General features: G+C 36.3%; 1 protein-coding gene across 1 annotated transcript in view; it reads right to left on the bottom strand.

Annotated features, from left to right (window-relative positions):
- The window catches only part of LOC138691011 (cadherin-AgCad1-like), a 318,553-nt gene that overhangs the window by 101,637 nt on the left and 201,361 nt on the right, over positions 1–15,555 (bottom strand). Inside the window, exon 21 of the mRNA XM_069812651.1 lies at positions 890–972. Coding sequence (XP_069668752.1) covers positions 890–972 — 83 coding nt within the window. The remainder of the gene's footprint in view (positions 1–889; positions 973–15,555) is intronic.

Genomic DNA, 15,555 nt, shown 5'->3' with positions numbered 1-15,555 from the left:
AATAAATTGTAAAAAGGTAAAGTAAAGGTATCCCCATAACATGCCATGAAGGCACTTGGAGGGCATGGAGGTAGAGCCCCATGCTTTCCATGACCTCGGCACTAGAATGAGGTGGTGTGGTCGGCACCACGCTCTGACCGCCTTTTACCCCCGGGAAAGACCCAGTACTCAATTTTATAGGAGGCTGAGTGAACCTCGGGGCCGTTCTGAAAGTTTGGTAATGAGAAAAAAATCCTGTCACCACCTGGGATCGAACCCCGGACCTTCCAGTCCGTAGCCAGCAGCTCTACCAACTGACAAATTGTAATATATAATACTATAACTTGTCCACTGGCCATGGGAAAATAGTTGTCAACAATGAATTTAGTATAATTATGCAGAAAAAGCTATTTTAAATTATCGCATAATATGCATGAGAAGGAATGTGCTCTTTACATGACAGCATTAAATTGATAAAATTAAAAAGTAATATGGCCGGCAATAATTTTTAAATGTAATAATCCAAAATTCTGCCAGGCAGATCTTTAATAAGCATTAATATGTGTGCTGAATTTGGAAAAAAAAAAAAAAAAAATTGGAATAATATATAGGTACATAAGATTGCTGGAGAATGGAAACGAACAAAAACATGCATGTGTAAAGTAGCCTTATATTATGTGCAAGTATACAAAATTATAATCTCGCTTTAGTTACTTTTCTTTTCAGAAACAAAATTAAGAACCTCGTTAAAAGCATGCAATATTTCTCTTCTGGCTCAGAGTATTCAAAATAATTCCAAAAATGTTTAATTTACTCATATGAAAACTAGTCAGGTTGGTTGTATTATATTTCGAACTCTAACTAGTTTAAAACTTACGAAAGTGTAACTATATTGTTTTAACTTCCTTACTTTAAATTCTTTGAGTTCTTCGACAAATTCTTCTTTCAACCGAAGTTCATCTCCGTGGGTAGTGATATATATTGTGGCATTGTCTGAAAAAGAGATATACAAAACTAATTAAAATATTCTATGCCATAGCAATATTACGATACTAAGGGATATGCTACTGGAGCTAAATGACAGCTGTGAGCAGTATGGGATGAAGATAAATGCAAATAAAACGAAAACCATGGTTGTTGCAAGAAAAATAAAGAAGGTAAACTTGAGAATTCTAAATGAGGCAGTAGAGCAAGTTAACAGCTTCAAATACTTAGGAAGTACTACAAGCAGTAACATGAGCTGCAGCCAGGAAGTCAAAAGGATAGCAATGGCAAAGGAAGCTTGTAATAATAGATAAAGGAGCATTTTCTGCGGACTTCTGGAGAAAGAACTAAGGAAGAGAGCAGTGAAGTGCTTTGTGTGGAGTGTGGCATTGTATGGGACAGAAACATGGACATTACGACGAAGTGAAGAGAAGTGAACAGAAGCATTTGAAATGTGGATTTGGAGAAGAAGTGTGACGTGAACAGACAGAATAAGAAATGAAGTTGTGTTGGAAAGAGTGGGTGAAAAAAGAATGATGCTGAAACTGATCAGAAAGAGAAAAAGGAATTGGTTGGGTCACTGGCTGAGAAGAAGCTGCCTACAGAAGGATGCACTGGGAGGAATGGTGAACAGGAGAAGAGTTAGGGACAGAAGAAGATATCAGATGATAGACAACATTTAGATATGTGGATCATATGCGGAGACTAAGAGGAAGGCAGAAAATAGGAAAGATTGGAGAATGCTGGGTTTGCAGTGAAAGATCTTCCCATGGGCAGAACACGTATGTATGTATGTATGTATAGCAATATTTAGTAATAGACAGTGCTTTTTTTTCTGGAAAAAAGTTTACCGGAACTCTGTCACTTGATCACATTATACAACAAAAACGTACATTTAAAAATATTTGGCTTGCATACCTTATATTACAATAAGTTCCAAACGGAGCTCATCGATTTTAAGCATAACGGAAATTTTGCGATTTCGAGCTATAGTTTCAGGATCAATAACGGAAGATAGTAGCACTAGATTGCATGAGTTTTGCACCAATGATAATAATGAGAAAATGTAAACTCTTGGACTCGGCAGTGGCGGCAATTTTAATTTCCAATTTCGCTTATAAAATATATCTCGTTGGAATTTGTAATGGCAAAAAGTTTACCAGAACGCGTTCCAGACCGTTCCGGCTGAAAAAAAAAGCGCTGGTAATAGATATAATTAATACAATAAGAGATAATTTTTTATTCTGTCTAATTTCATACTCATGTCTTCCTATCACATGGGGCGAACAGAATCTGACCTAGTGGATGCCCCAACCTCAGAACAGGATTCTGCATTATAATCGCAAAAAAGTAGGCAGAGGCATTAGAAAATAATAAATAAAGAAATAAAAATTAATTATTTGTTAACAATAATATTACAAGATACATTAATAATTGCTGCATTATTTCATACATTTACGAGTATTTTTATTTCGTCGACCTATTCATTATTCAATTGCAGACACAACACTGACTATTTTGTACTTTGTCCAGCACAGGTCTCTGTATTTTGGGAGACGTTCTTGACGAAATTTTCAGTTTGAATCAAGACGTTTCCCATAGATACACAAAATAGGGAATTAGGGAGCAAGAAGTGGGTAGAAAATGTTAATTATATCTACTGTTTAATTTATGAGTCACAAATCTATGAAACAGGAACTTTAGCTTTACATCCCTCCTGAAGAAAGGTAAGTTAAAGTAATCCTAGCCATTGAGTAAATACAGGAAAATAGAGATAAAACATATGTATGGAACTATGCCTGTAACTGAAAACTTTTTCATATAAACATTTTTGGGCTTATAGGTATATACATGATTTATTTAGTGAAATTGTCCTAGATCTATCCATTATGAAAACGGAACAAGTTCAACTTACTATTTTTGTAAAAACTTTTATTCATCTATAAAGGAAGCCGGAAATACAGGGTGTTTAAAAATTACGGGGCATAATTTCAGGTATGTATTTCCCACATGTAGACAATCAAAATAGTTCATTACAACATGTGTCCGGAAATGCTTCATTTCCGAGTTATGGCCTTCACAACATTGAAATTCACCGGGACGTTTTTCTTTCCGCAGGTCGTTGCCGTCAAAGGAGACATTAAGAGGGCACTCTGACAGTTCATTCCGAGGCGAAGGTTACATTCAGTGTTGTGTAGGCGTTAGACTGTGCGACATGCATTCAAATCAAGAGCTGGTAGAGATACACTTCATGTACGGTAAGGCGGACGGCAATGCTGCTCTGGCTTGTCGTTTGTACCAGGAGAGGTACCCACAGCGACAATGTCCAGATCGGAAGACATTTGTACGTCTCCATTACCGTCTGTGCGAGTATGGAAAATTTAACTCTCCTGGTTTGGGAAGGGGATGACCAAGATCTACAACTCCAGAAGTACAGGAGGAGATTCTGGAGGCTGTGAACATGACTCCTTCTATCAGCACACGAAGGGTAGCGTTGCAAGTCAATGTTCCTCATACGACTGTCTGGAGACTGTTGAAAGAGTATCAATTGTATCCTTATCATTTCCAACGTTTACAGGCCCTGTCACCAGCAGATTACCCTGCACGAGTTAGGTTCTGTCAGTGGTTCTTGCAGCAGTGTGGTGTAAATCCGAACTTTCCTGCCTTAGTATTATTTACAGATGAAGCACAGTTCACACGAGATGGCATAACAAATTTCCACAATAAGCATGTATGGGCATATGAAAACCCACGTGCAACTGTTCCATCTCATCACCAGGTGCGGTTCTCCCTCAACATGTGGGCCGGTATCATTGGTGATCGATTAGTTGGACCCCATGTACTTGTAAACAGACTTACGGGGCAGGCGTACACAAACTTCCTGGAAAACACTGTAGGCTACCTCATGTTTTAGAAGACACTCCACTGATCAATCGTCAACACATTCACTTCTTGCATGATGGCGCTCCTGCACACTTCAGTCGTACGGCTCGCCGGTACTTGGATCGAAGGTTTCCTGATCGATGGATAGGTAGAGGTGGCCCAATTGCTTGGCCTCCACGCTCACCTGATCTGAACCCTCTCGATTTCTACTTGTGGGGCCATTTAAAATCATTGGTTTATTCGTCTCCAGGGCCTGATTTGAAATCCCTTCGAAATCGAATTGTGGCATGTTCTGCGGACATACGGAATACTCCTGGAGTTTGGGATCGTGTTCGCAGGTCAATGAGACATCGATGTGAGGTCTGTATTCAAGCAGGAGGTGGACATTTTGAACATCTTCTGTAATGACAACGACCTGCGGAAAGAAAAACCTTTCCGGTGAATTTCAATGTTGTGAAGGCCATAACTCGGAAATGAAGCATTTCCGGACACATGTTGTAATGAACTATTTTGATTGTCTACATGTGGGAAATACATACCTGAAATTATGCCCCGTATTTTTAAACACCCTGTATAATCTCACAATCTGTATTCATCTCTCAAAATAATTTCAAAGTCAAGTAGAACCATGCGGTCTCTCACTGTAAAGGATTAACACATTTTCATACACAACCAATACCAGAGAATTAGAGAAGGAGTGGAAACAACACTGAGGAAGACACAATGTGGCTTTAGGCCAAATAAATCCTGCACAGATCTTATTAATACTTTGAGCATAATAATGGAGCAATATTCTGAATGGAGTAACCCATTATACTTGATATTTGTCGATTCTGTTAAGGCCTTCGATTTGCTGGATAGAGACTTTATCCGGAGAAGATTAAACAAAATTGGAATACCGACTAAAATCATTAATATTATCAAAGATTGTTATAATAACAGTATTGGTTATGTCTCACATAATGGGAAACTCTCTGCACCGTTTACTACGGAAAAAGGAGTTAAACAAGGTTGGCTCTTGTCCCCACTATTGTTTATTCTGGTTATGGATGACATAATGAATGCTTTAAGTAGTAGAAGACGTCGTGGCATTCAGTGGGGTTTAAATGCAAGACTAGAAAGTCTAGAATATGCCGATGATGTATGCCTATTAGCCCACAGATTTTCAGATATAAATGCCAAACTTCATGACTTGCATAAGTTGGCAGCTAATGCTGGTTTGGAATAAGTAAACACAAAACAAAAGAAATGAGAATTTATAATAAAGTAGATTCTGCTCTTATATTAGAAGGAGAAGTAATTGAAGCTACAAATGAATTTACATATCTGGGAAGTATAATTTCTGTGAATGGTGGTTCAGATGAAGATGTAAATGCCAGAATAAAGCAAGCAAGACATGCCTTTATTCAACTGAAATCAATTTGGAGGTCGAAGCAAATCTCCTTAAAACTTAAATTAGGATTATTTAACTCAAACGTAAAGTCGATTTTACTATACGGGTGCGAAACTTGGAAGGCAACAAAACAAACTGGAAAGAAATTGCAAGTCTTTATAAATCGTTGCTTGAGGAACATCATGGGTATTTGGTGGCCACAGATTATAACTAATAAGGAACTCTGGAGAAGAGCAGATCAGCACGAAATCAGCAAAGAAATCAAATTCAGAAAATGGAAATGGATTAGGCATGTACTAAGGAGAGAAAATGATATTATTACTAAAATGGCTCTGGACTGGAACCCCCAAGGACTGAACAGACGAAGAGGAAGACCTAAAATAACATGGAGCAACACAATGAGAGATGAGGCTAAACAGGCAGGGAAAAGCTGGAAAAGAAATTAAAGCATTGGCGAACAACAGAGTACGATGATGTGCTTTCATCAAGGTCCTACGCTTCCTTGCAGAGTGACCAGGACTACTACTACAACTACTATTACTGTACACAACCAAAGAGCTGTGAGGACATTCAAATGGCACCACTGTGCGAACATGTAGACTAATAATGCATTTGAGGAGCATTTTTGCTAAACTCGATAGGTGCAAAATTTTGCGAAAATGTGTTATATATCACAATCATGTGATGTTTAGCTCCTGCATCACCCTATGCAGTCAGATTTTGCATAACTAGATTCATACCATGCGTAGACGATGGAGAAATCGTAGAGCTTTTTTAAAAACTCTATAGATGCAAGCACATAGTTGAGCAAAACCTGATAGATGACCGACTGTATGAAAGAAAATAACATAGCAACGAGATATGACTAAAAAATTTTATTCAATAATGCAAGAGGAGAATCCAAGCATCATCAAAATTTGTTTCGACTTGGAACAAAATCAACCCTTATCAAACGTACAGTCAGTGAAGTATTTTATTGCAGCCAGATCTGGTTTTACAACCTATGTACAATGATCCACAAGAATACGCAGGAAAAGGAAGATATTTCATTCTACACTCCGCTAGAAACTGAGTCAAACAGGGGATACAATTAAGTGGCTTCTGCTTTATTGCATTTCCTTAATGAGCTAAGAAATAAGTTGTCAGATGTTGGTCTCTCCACTATCCATTTATTCTCTGGCCAAAACAAGAATAGCATTGTAATGGCAATGCTGACAGGGTTTCTTGAAAAGAGTAGAGAATTCTCTTCGATCTGTCACTTCTTTCCAGTCAGTGGTCACAGTTGTACAGCTCCGGATAGAGTCTTTGGAAGAATAGGGAAAAATCTCAGAAAACGAGAGAGCATTCTCTCACCTCAGGAATACCATCAAATACTGGAGAATCATGGCAAAGTTAAAATCCTAACAATTGATTTGGGAAGCACTTTATTTGAAAACAAGTGCAAAGAAAGTGCTTAAAACTAAACTCCCATTCCAAATGACAGATCAGTGTGTTATTTTCTACAACAAAGATTGATGCAACAACAGATGAAATGTAACTGTGTCTGTTCAACAAACTTTCATAGCTCTACCTGTAGAGGTTTCAGTCTTCAAAGATGGTTTCAAAATATGCAACAAAGAAATATCCCAGGCACCTGTATTACCAAAATTTAACATGGTCACCACAGAAAAAAGTAAGGATGTTTTGAAACTCGTGAAATTTTTCCAAGTACCAGATGAGGCAAAACTGTTCCACAAAAAGATTGAAGATGTTCAAGTAACATAGGAAAGGTTTTGTATATTATGTAAGTAAAATTAATTACCCTTTTGGCTGCAAAAGGGTATCTGTCGGATACAGGGGGGAGAGCCATTAATCCTTCCCATTGAAGGCTTTAAGGAACCAACCTGGACAAATACCCAATGTCCCATCCCTACCTTCCCGTGATGCAGCTGATAGTAAGCATAATTTTACGAACTGAACTAAAGGGATGGGCTACTCATCCATTAGCACTGGTCAGCTTGATGAGTTAATGACTGAATTTGGTATAATTTTCCTCTATCCAATACCTAATTCCCTCTTTACCCTTTCCTATCCAGTCCTCTGACTGAACTCTTACTTTCTTCGATCCCGATGGCATTGGAGCATTCGAGGCCTAGGGGTTCATTTCCCTTTCCTTCCTCCTCTTTCTACTTTTCTGTTCCTAGTGCTGACCTGCTATGGCACTAAAATCGTCCTCCAGTGGCTTAAGGAGGGAAAGCTGGTGATCAACAAGATCTCCCAACTAGGTCCAATGGACCTGTCAACCAACAGCAGGTGTGGTCCTCCAGACATTCTGGGGGTTGTGTGTGAATGAAGTAGCCACCAAAACGTTAAAATATGGTATTCACTTAAATCGGCTACAACTTGCCATTAAAACCACTCCATCAAACCAAGAAATGGATTCGGAACACCTCAAAATCTGTGCTTCATTGGCTGGTCATGATCATATCTTTGAAAAATGTTGGAGTGCAAGAGGTCAAATGACTTTATTGTCAAACGCCTGGCATTAGAAAACAACAACAACAAATTAATTACAAAGGACATGTAATTTGTGTTCATTATGTAACTTTTGATTTGCATCTATCTAGTTTTGCAAAAACTTTTATTTTTTTGAAGATAATAAATTTGGTTATGTGACTAAAATATTATTCAATGGCTTACAAGTTACTTCAAAGATATCATGGAACAGAAAAACATATTCTAATATTATATATCCAGCCCACAACGTAAACTGTTTATACAATAAAGCTCGTTTTCTGAGAAAAGTAGTTTTCTGCATCTATATGGTTTTAGCAAAAACACTCCTCAATTCTGATTTTCAAACTTCCTCTCATGGTATTGTTGGCAACTTGACAAGTAATAGAGTCCTACTTAAGATCACACTGTAAACAAAATTCTGTCACTGTATAATACCGTATGTAATTACATAAAAATCCAGTCCATATATATAAGTGATGAGCTGTTGCCTTGGTTACAGTTATAAGATTGTTTTCAGTAGTGCTGGACACTGTCGAATTATTCGATAATCACTGACTACCATTTCTCTCGATGATTTTATAAATTATTTGAATAATTCATACAATTGTGCTTATTTTGGCCCTATGACAATTTAAAGCCCCTCAAGACGAATTTAAAGGAACCAGCGCGTGGGTGGAGCTGCAGCCCTTTAAACTGACACTCAGCTGTCATTCTGACAAGACTTTGTTCTTCATTCTAATTTTACTTTTCATTCAGTTCATATTTCGTGCTCTTATGTAAGAGAAAAATGTATGTGGTAGATCTGTATGGGAAGGAAGGATATCGATAGTATACCTGTATATCGCATACATGCTATACTTTGATCTAGTTTTCTTGATTTTCCAGTTTTCAACATTTTGTAACACAGCTGAACTAAAGGGAGGGGCTACTCATCAATTAGCACTGGTCAGCTTGATGAGTTAATGACTGAATTTGGTATAATTTTCCTCTATCCAATACTAATTCCCTCTTTACCCTTTCCTATCCAGTCCTCTGACTGAACTCTTACTTTATTCGACCCCGACGGCATTAGAGCATTCGAGGCCTAGGGGTTCATTTCCCTTTCCTTCCTCCTCTTTCTACTTTTCTGTTCCTAGTGCTGACCTGCTATGGCACTAAAATCGTCCTCCAGTGGCTTAAGGAGGGAAAGCTGGTGATCAACAAGATCTCCCAGCTACGTCCAATGGACCTGTCGACCAACAGCAGGTGTGGTCCTCCAGACATTCTGGGGGTTGTGTGTGAATGAAGTAGCCACCAAAACGTTGAAATATGGTGTTCACTTAAATCGGCTACAACTTGCCATTTAACAATATTGGAGTGCAAGAGGTCAAATGACTTTATTGTCAAACACCTGGCATTAGAAAACAACAACAATTTCATATATCATTTTCTGTAAACAGCATAATAATAATAATAATAATAATAATAATAATAATAATAATAACAATAATAAACACCACTATAACACGACAAATAAATTAATTTTTAAGAAACACATACAAATGCATAATGAGGAAGTGTGTCGAATAAATAATGTGCACTGAATGCCAACAAAATTCCTAATTTCCAGTAATAAATTTAAAAAAATGCAGAAACCTTAAATACACAATAAATATGAGGCTATATTAAATACAAAAGACGTACTTCTTCTTTCTTATAATTTTTTCTAAGGAGAAAATCTTTCAAATAAAGTATTAGCCTACAGTACCAATGCATACCATATTTGCTGACACATAAATGACACACTTCTTTTCTTTGAAAATGTGTCTGAAAAACAGGGTGTGTCTTATTTGCCAATACTAAGACTGTGAATGGGTCAAAGCTTCATATGACAGTGGTTAAATCATTTAAGAAGTGTGGCATTAGTAACACACTGGATGGTACAGAGGACAGTTTGTTGTATGAGATCTCAGATTCTGATTTATAAGTACAGTATCTCTTATTTACCTCTGGAGATGAATTTCTGGGTTTTGACGAAGAAGATTGAGAAGTACACCTATATGTTTACTTAATATTTTAAATACTGTACATTCATTATAGTATTCAATGATAAAAGTATTTTCCCCAAAAATGTGTACAAAAAAGGGGGTGCATCTTATACACTGGCAAATATGGTATATGTTGAAATTAGAAAAAATATGCATTGTCGAAATGCTCAGTTAATTGCTCAAGTAGTACAGAACAAGCATCTAGAAAACAGTGAACTTTCTTTGTAGGAGCGTCTTCCACACTGCCTAAAGTACCAAGTACAAAGAGTAAGCAACGCAACTACAAGAATGGCCTAAACATTTTCATTGATGATACTGATTGACAATGATGTTGAGGATGAGGAAGGTTGTGATGATTCTTAGTTCTTGCCTTTTGGTACGTGTGTACAGGTGTTATTAACTAGATTAAATTAAGAAATACCTGAAAAGCGATAATCACATCATTTATTATATTTATTATATTATATTAATGATATTTCTTCTAATCTAACATACTGTCGACACCATATTTATGCTGACGACATACAAATCTATCTGCATACCCGACCTAACTACATAAATGATGCTATAACTAAAGTTAATGATGACTTGAATTCAATCTCCATATCGTCGAAAATGCATGGACTTAATCTAAATGCAAGTAAATCTCAGGCTATCTTAATAGAACATCAAAGATCGAAGTGTGAAAAACAAAATTTGCCACCGATAATTGTAAATAATACTACTATTCCATACAGCTCGACTGTGAAGAACCTTGGCATTTATATGGATTGTCACATGGAATGGAATGAACAAGTGAATCACACTTCCAAAAAAATATTTTCTATTATTCACTCATTAAAGCGACTGAAGCACTTTCTTCCTGATAAATTAAAATTAATCCTTGTACAAACACTCGTGATGCCACACTTCGACTAATGCGATATTATATTAAGTAACCTAAATGCAAATTTGAGCAGCAGGCTACAACGTGTGCATAATGCGTGCGTCCGTTATATTTGTAATATTCGTAAGTATGATCATGTTTCCCCGTCTTTCCAAACTCTGTCTTGGCTAAGGCTAAGCGATCGATGAGCCCTGCATTCTCTTGTTCTCTTATTTCAAATTCTGCGCACCGCTCCCCAATCTATTTGGCTTCTCGTTTTCAAAATTTATCCGCATATCATCAGCTAAGTACCAGGTCTCATCATAACAATTTACTCATTATACCCTACCACAAGACATCTTTATATTCTTCATCTTATACAGTTTCAGTTGCTAGAAATTGGAACTCGCTACAGAGTGCTGTAAGGGGTTGTTGGACAATAACTTCATTTAGGTCAAAATTACATAAATTCTTACTTAACAAATTAATTGTTGATTAATATTTATTACATATTATAATAAAACTATCACCTGTCCATTCCTATTATTATCATTAATTTCTCTAAATAGATTTATAAAACCTCTAATGGCAATTACATTAATATTCTCATTATAGAAATATATATATTTTTTTTTTTTTCTCCCTGTAACATAGTTCTAGTAAGCTTATATTAAATTAATTTTCATCATTTTACTAGCTATCTCAAACCTCAAATTAATTATAATTGATTGAATTAAATTAGCTCATAAATTAAGTTACTACTTTACCTTATAGGTTTATCTAAATTTAAATAAATATGTAGTCTACTAGTCGTTAAAACTTAACTGAAGAATATTGCTAGAGAACCTTTTAAGTGTAGTGTAAATATTCGTAATTTAAATGTCTTGTATTGATTAAGGCTGGTTGAGTGGAAGAGAAGGCCTTATGGCCTTAACTCTGCCAGCGAAAATAAAACATTATTATTGTTATTATTATTATTATTATTATTATTATTATTATTATTATTATTATTATTATTATCATTTCTGCTTTAAATAGACCTACATGCCAGACAGCACTGTCGAAGTTTAGTTGGCACAACAACCTGCAACAGTAGCAATTTTAAGCTGATGACACAATTGCTAGTTTCAGAATTTTGTTTTATGATAATTCATTCATTCTTTCATTCAGTGTTCTGTCCAAGGGCAGATCTTTCACTGCAAACCCAGCTTTCTCCAATATTTCCTATTTTCTGCCTTTCCCTTTGTCTCCTCATATGATCCATATATCTTATTGTTATATATCATCTGATATCTTCTTCTGCCTCGAACTCTTCTCCCGTTCATCACTCCTCCAGTGCATCCTTCAGTAGGCAGTGTCTTCTCAGTCAGTGACCCAGTCAATTCGTTTTCCTCTGCCTGATCAGTTTCAGCATCATTCTTTCTTCACCCACTCTTTTCAACACTGCTTCATTTCTTATTCTGTCTGTCCATTTCACACAGGCCACTTTTCTCCATATCCACATTTCAAATGCTTCTATTCGTTTCTCTTCACTTCATCGTAATGTCCATGTTTCTGGCCCATATAATACCACACTTCATACAAAGCACTTCACTAGTCTCTTTCTTAGTTCTTTTTCCAGAGGTCTGCAGAAGATGCTGCTTTTTCTATTAAAAGCTTCCTTGGCCATTGGTATCCTCCATTTGACTTTCTGGCAACAGCTCATGTTACTGCTTATAGTACACCCCAAGTATTTGAAGCTGTCCACTTGCTCAACTGCCTCATTTACAATTCGCAAGTTTACCTCCATTATTTCTCTTCCTATGACCATGGTTTTCGTCTTATTTGCATTTATCTTTATCCCATACTGCTCACAGTTGTCATTTACGATATTTAACAGTGTAGGTGATAAAGGGCATCCTTAACGTACTACTCTCCCAATTTCACTTCCTTCTAACATTTCTTCTCCTATCCTGACTTTGACTTGTTGGTTTATATAAAGATTACTGAACAGCCTTCTCTCTTTCCAATTCACACCTATTTTCTTTAGGATCCCCATCAGTTTATTCCAATCCACTCTGTCAAAAGCCTTTTCTAAGTCCACAAATACTATATAATTTCTTTATTCTTTTCTAGTTATCTTTTGCCGATTGTTTGTAGCAGTCAAACTGCATCTCTCATACCTTTTCCCTTTCTAAAGCCAAACTGTTCTTTTTCCAACTGTTCTTCCATCTTAGAATATAAACATAGATTCAGTATTCATAAGATTATCTTCGCCAAATGCGATATCAGGCTGACAGTCCTGAACTCGTTACATTTCTTGGCATTATTTTTCTTCAGTATTGGAAGCAACACTGTCTTCGTAAAATCTTCAGACCATTCGCCTTTCTCATATATTTCGTTGCATAATGATAGAATTTGCTTCTTGTCTTCACTCAAGCATTTCACTAATTCAATGGGGATTCCATCAGTTCCTGTTGCTTTCTCATTCTTAATTTCTCTAAGTGCCAATTCAAATTCTTCCCTTAAAACTGAAAATCCTTGTTCGTCTTTTGATACGGCTTCTTTGTCTTCTATAGCTAAGTCATTTGGACGATTCCTTGTCTCATGTAACTCTTGTACATATTTCGTTCATCTGTTTAGTATTCCTTGATTGTCTGTTATTTCATTTCCGATGTCATCCTCTATCAACCACATGGATTTCCTGTTCTTATTTGTGAAGTCCAAACATTTTATTTTGCGGTACATTAAATCATATCTTCATTTTCTCTCTAGATCTTCTATTTATTCACATTTCTCTTTCATTCAGTCTTTCTTCGCCTTATCAGTTTCTCTTCTTAGTTCGTTGTTTGGTTTACTGTAGTTTTTTCTACCTTCTTTCGTGTTGGTGTGTTTCCATTTTCTCCTTTCCTCCATCTTCTCCAAGATTTTCCCTCTGATTCAAGTTTTCCTAATTCTCACACCTTCTGCGTATCCTATTGTTTCTTCTACTGTTGTCTGTATACAGCTTTTTAAATGAGTCCAGTAATCATTACTATTTTCAGATATGGATTCTAATGCAGCGACTTTCTCTTGAAAATTTCCTTCAAATTTTCTTTTTTCTTCTTCGTTCTTTAGTTTTTCCACATTCAATTTTTTCGTCACCTGTCTTCTTCTTATCTTCTTCAGACGAATATCTACTTCGCCTATCAGTAGGACATGATCTGAATTAATATCCACTCCTGGTAGAGTCTTTGCATTTTTTAAGCAATTTCGGAATCTTTCCTGTACCAGCATATCTATCTGATATCTGATATCTGCTTTCGTCCCTTGAGCATGTCCATGTATATCTTCTTCGTTTATGTTGTTGGAATAATGTATTTCCAACAATCATTGCATTTCTTTTACAGAAATTCACCAAATATTTTCCTGTATCATTTGTTTTTCCCAATCCATATTTTCCCACTTTTTCCATAAAGCAAACCTTATTTTTAAATTGATATTTTAAAATTAAAGTTTTGAGGAAATACAGCCCATAGAATAACAATTTTTTTAGTATTGTGGTAAAAAACAAACTCAGTTTCTGCTTAATGTGAGGGTTGAATTCTATGCTGTAGCCCTGACCTATTTCTAGTTGAACTAAAATTTCTATTCTGTGAAACACAAATGACCGAAATGTGTTATGGCTATATGCCAAATTGCAACTTTGTACATGACTGTGTTGGCTCTTAGCAGGAGTTCAAGTGGCCAGAGTGCTGCGTCAATAGAGAAATGTAGCCTGTTGAGCAAAGAGCTGTGATTAAATACCTGCAAAAGAAGGAAATGTCTTCATCTCAAATTCACCAAGATATGACACATACCTTGTGAGAATCTACTGTATCTTATGGTATAGTAAAAAGGTGATCTCGAATGTTTAAATGTGGTAGAACATCATGTGAAGATGAACAAGGTGGTGGCCCTTATAAACTGTAAACTTCACGATTTAGTGCTGCAGGATCGATAAGTCACCATCAGGGATATAGTAGAGGAAACAGGCTTCTCATACTATAGTGTGTACAGTATTTTGGTAAAACGAATTGGGCATGAAAAAAATAACTGCAAAGTGGGTGCCTCCTATGTTAATGCCAATACAAAAACGACAAAGAGTAGTGCTCTGCGAGTAGAATTTAATTAATTTTAGAGAAAAAACAATTCTTGAACAATATGTGACTATGGAACAATTCTTGAACGATATGTGATTATGGATGAGATATAGATTCACCACTATGACACTGAAACCAAAATCGAAGTATGGAGGGGAAACTGACCCCTAAAAAATTCAAGGTGCAGCCATTAGCAGGCAAAGTTTTGCTCTCTGTTTTTTGGGATGCCCAAGGTGTTATTTTGACAAACTATTTGCAGAAAATAAATGAGTCACAATAAGAGCCTTTATTATGCAAGTTGAATTGAAAAATTGCAGGATGCTATCAAGAGAAATGTTGTGGCAAGTTGCGGCGAAAGATTTTTTTCCATCAAGACAATGCTTCAAGTCACAAGTTGCAATGGATGCAATTTCAACAGCAAGATTTGAATTGCTGGACCATCCACCCTATTCACCAGATCTGGTATGCAGTGACTTCAGACTATTCGCAAAACTCAAAGAACACCTGCAAGGGAAAAATTTTCATCCAATAATGAAGTCATGCAGACTGTAAAATAGTGTTCTGCAGAGGTTGGACAACCCTTTTTTCAGGAATCTGGAAATGGAGGAGCATCAGTAGAAGAAGAGCATCAATCGACTAGGGGACTATGTGGAAAAAAAAAAAAAAAAAAAAAATGCAAGATTAATTTTTTTTTTTTTTTTCAAGAATAAGTGGGTTAGGGCTAAAGCATAGGGATCAACCCTCATATATGGCACACACGCACGCACAAACACACAGATATAATAATAATAATAATAATAATAATAATAATAATAATAATAATACTTA

This window comes from Periplaneta americana, chromosome 16, assembly GCF_040183065.1.
Source record: "Periplaneta americana isolate PAMFEO1 chromosome 16, P.americana_PAMFEO1_priV1, whole genome shotgun sequence".
NCBI classification, from domain to species: Eukaryota; Metazoa; Arthropoda; class Insecta; order Blattodea; family Blattidae; genus Periplaneta; species Periplaneta americana.
The sequence above is the reverse complement of the archived record's forward strand: the minus strand, read 5'-3'. Positions and strand labels throughout refer to the sequence as shown.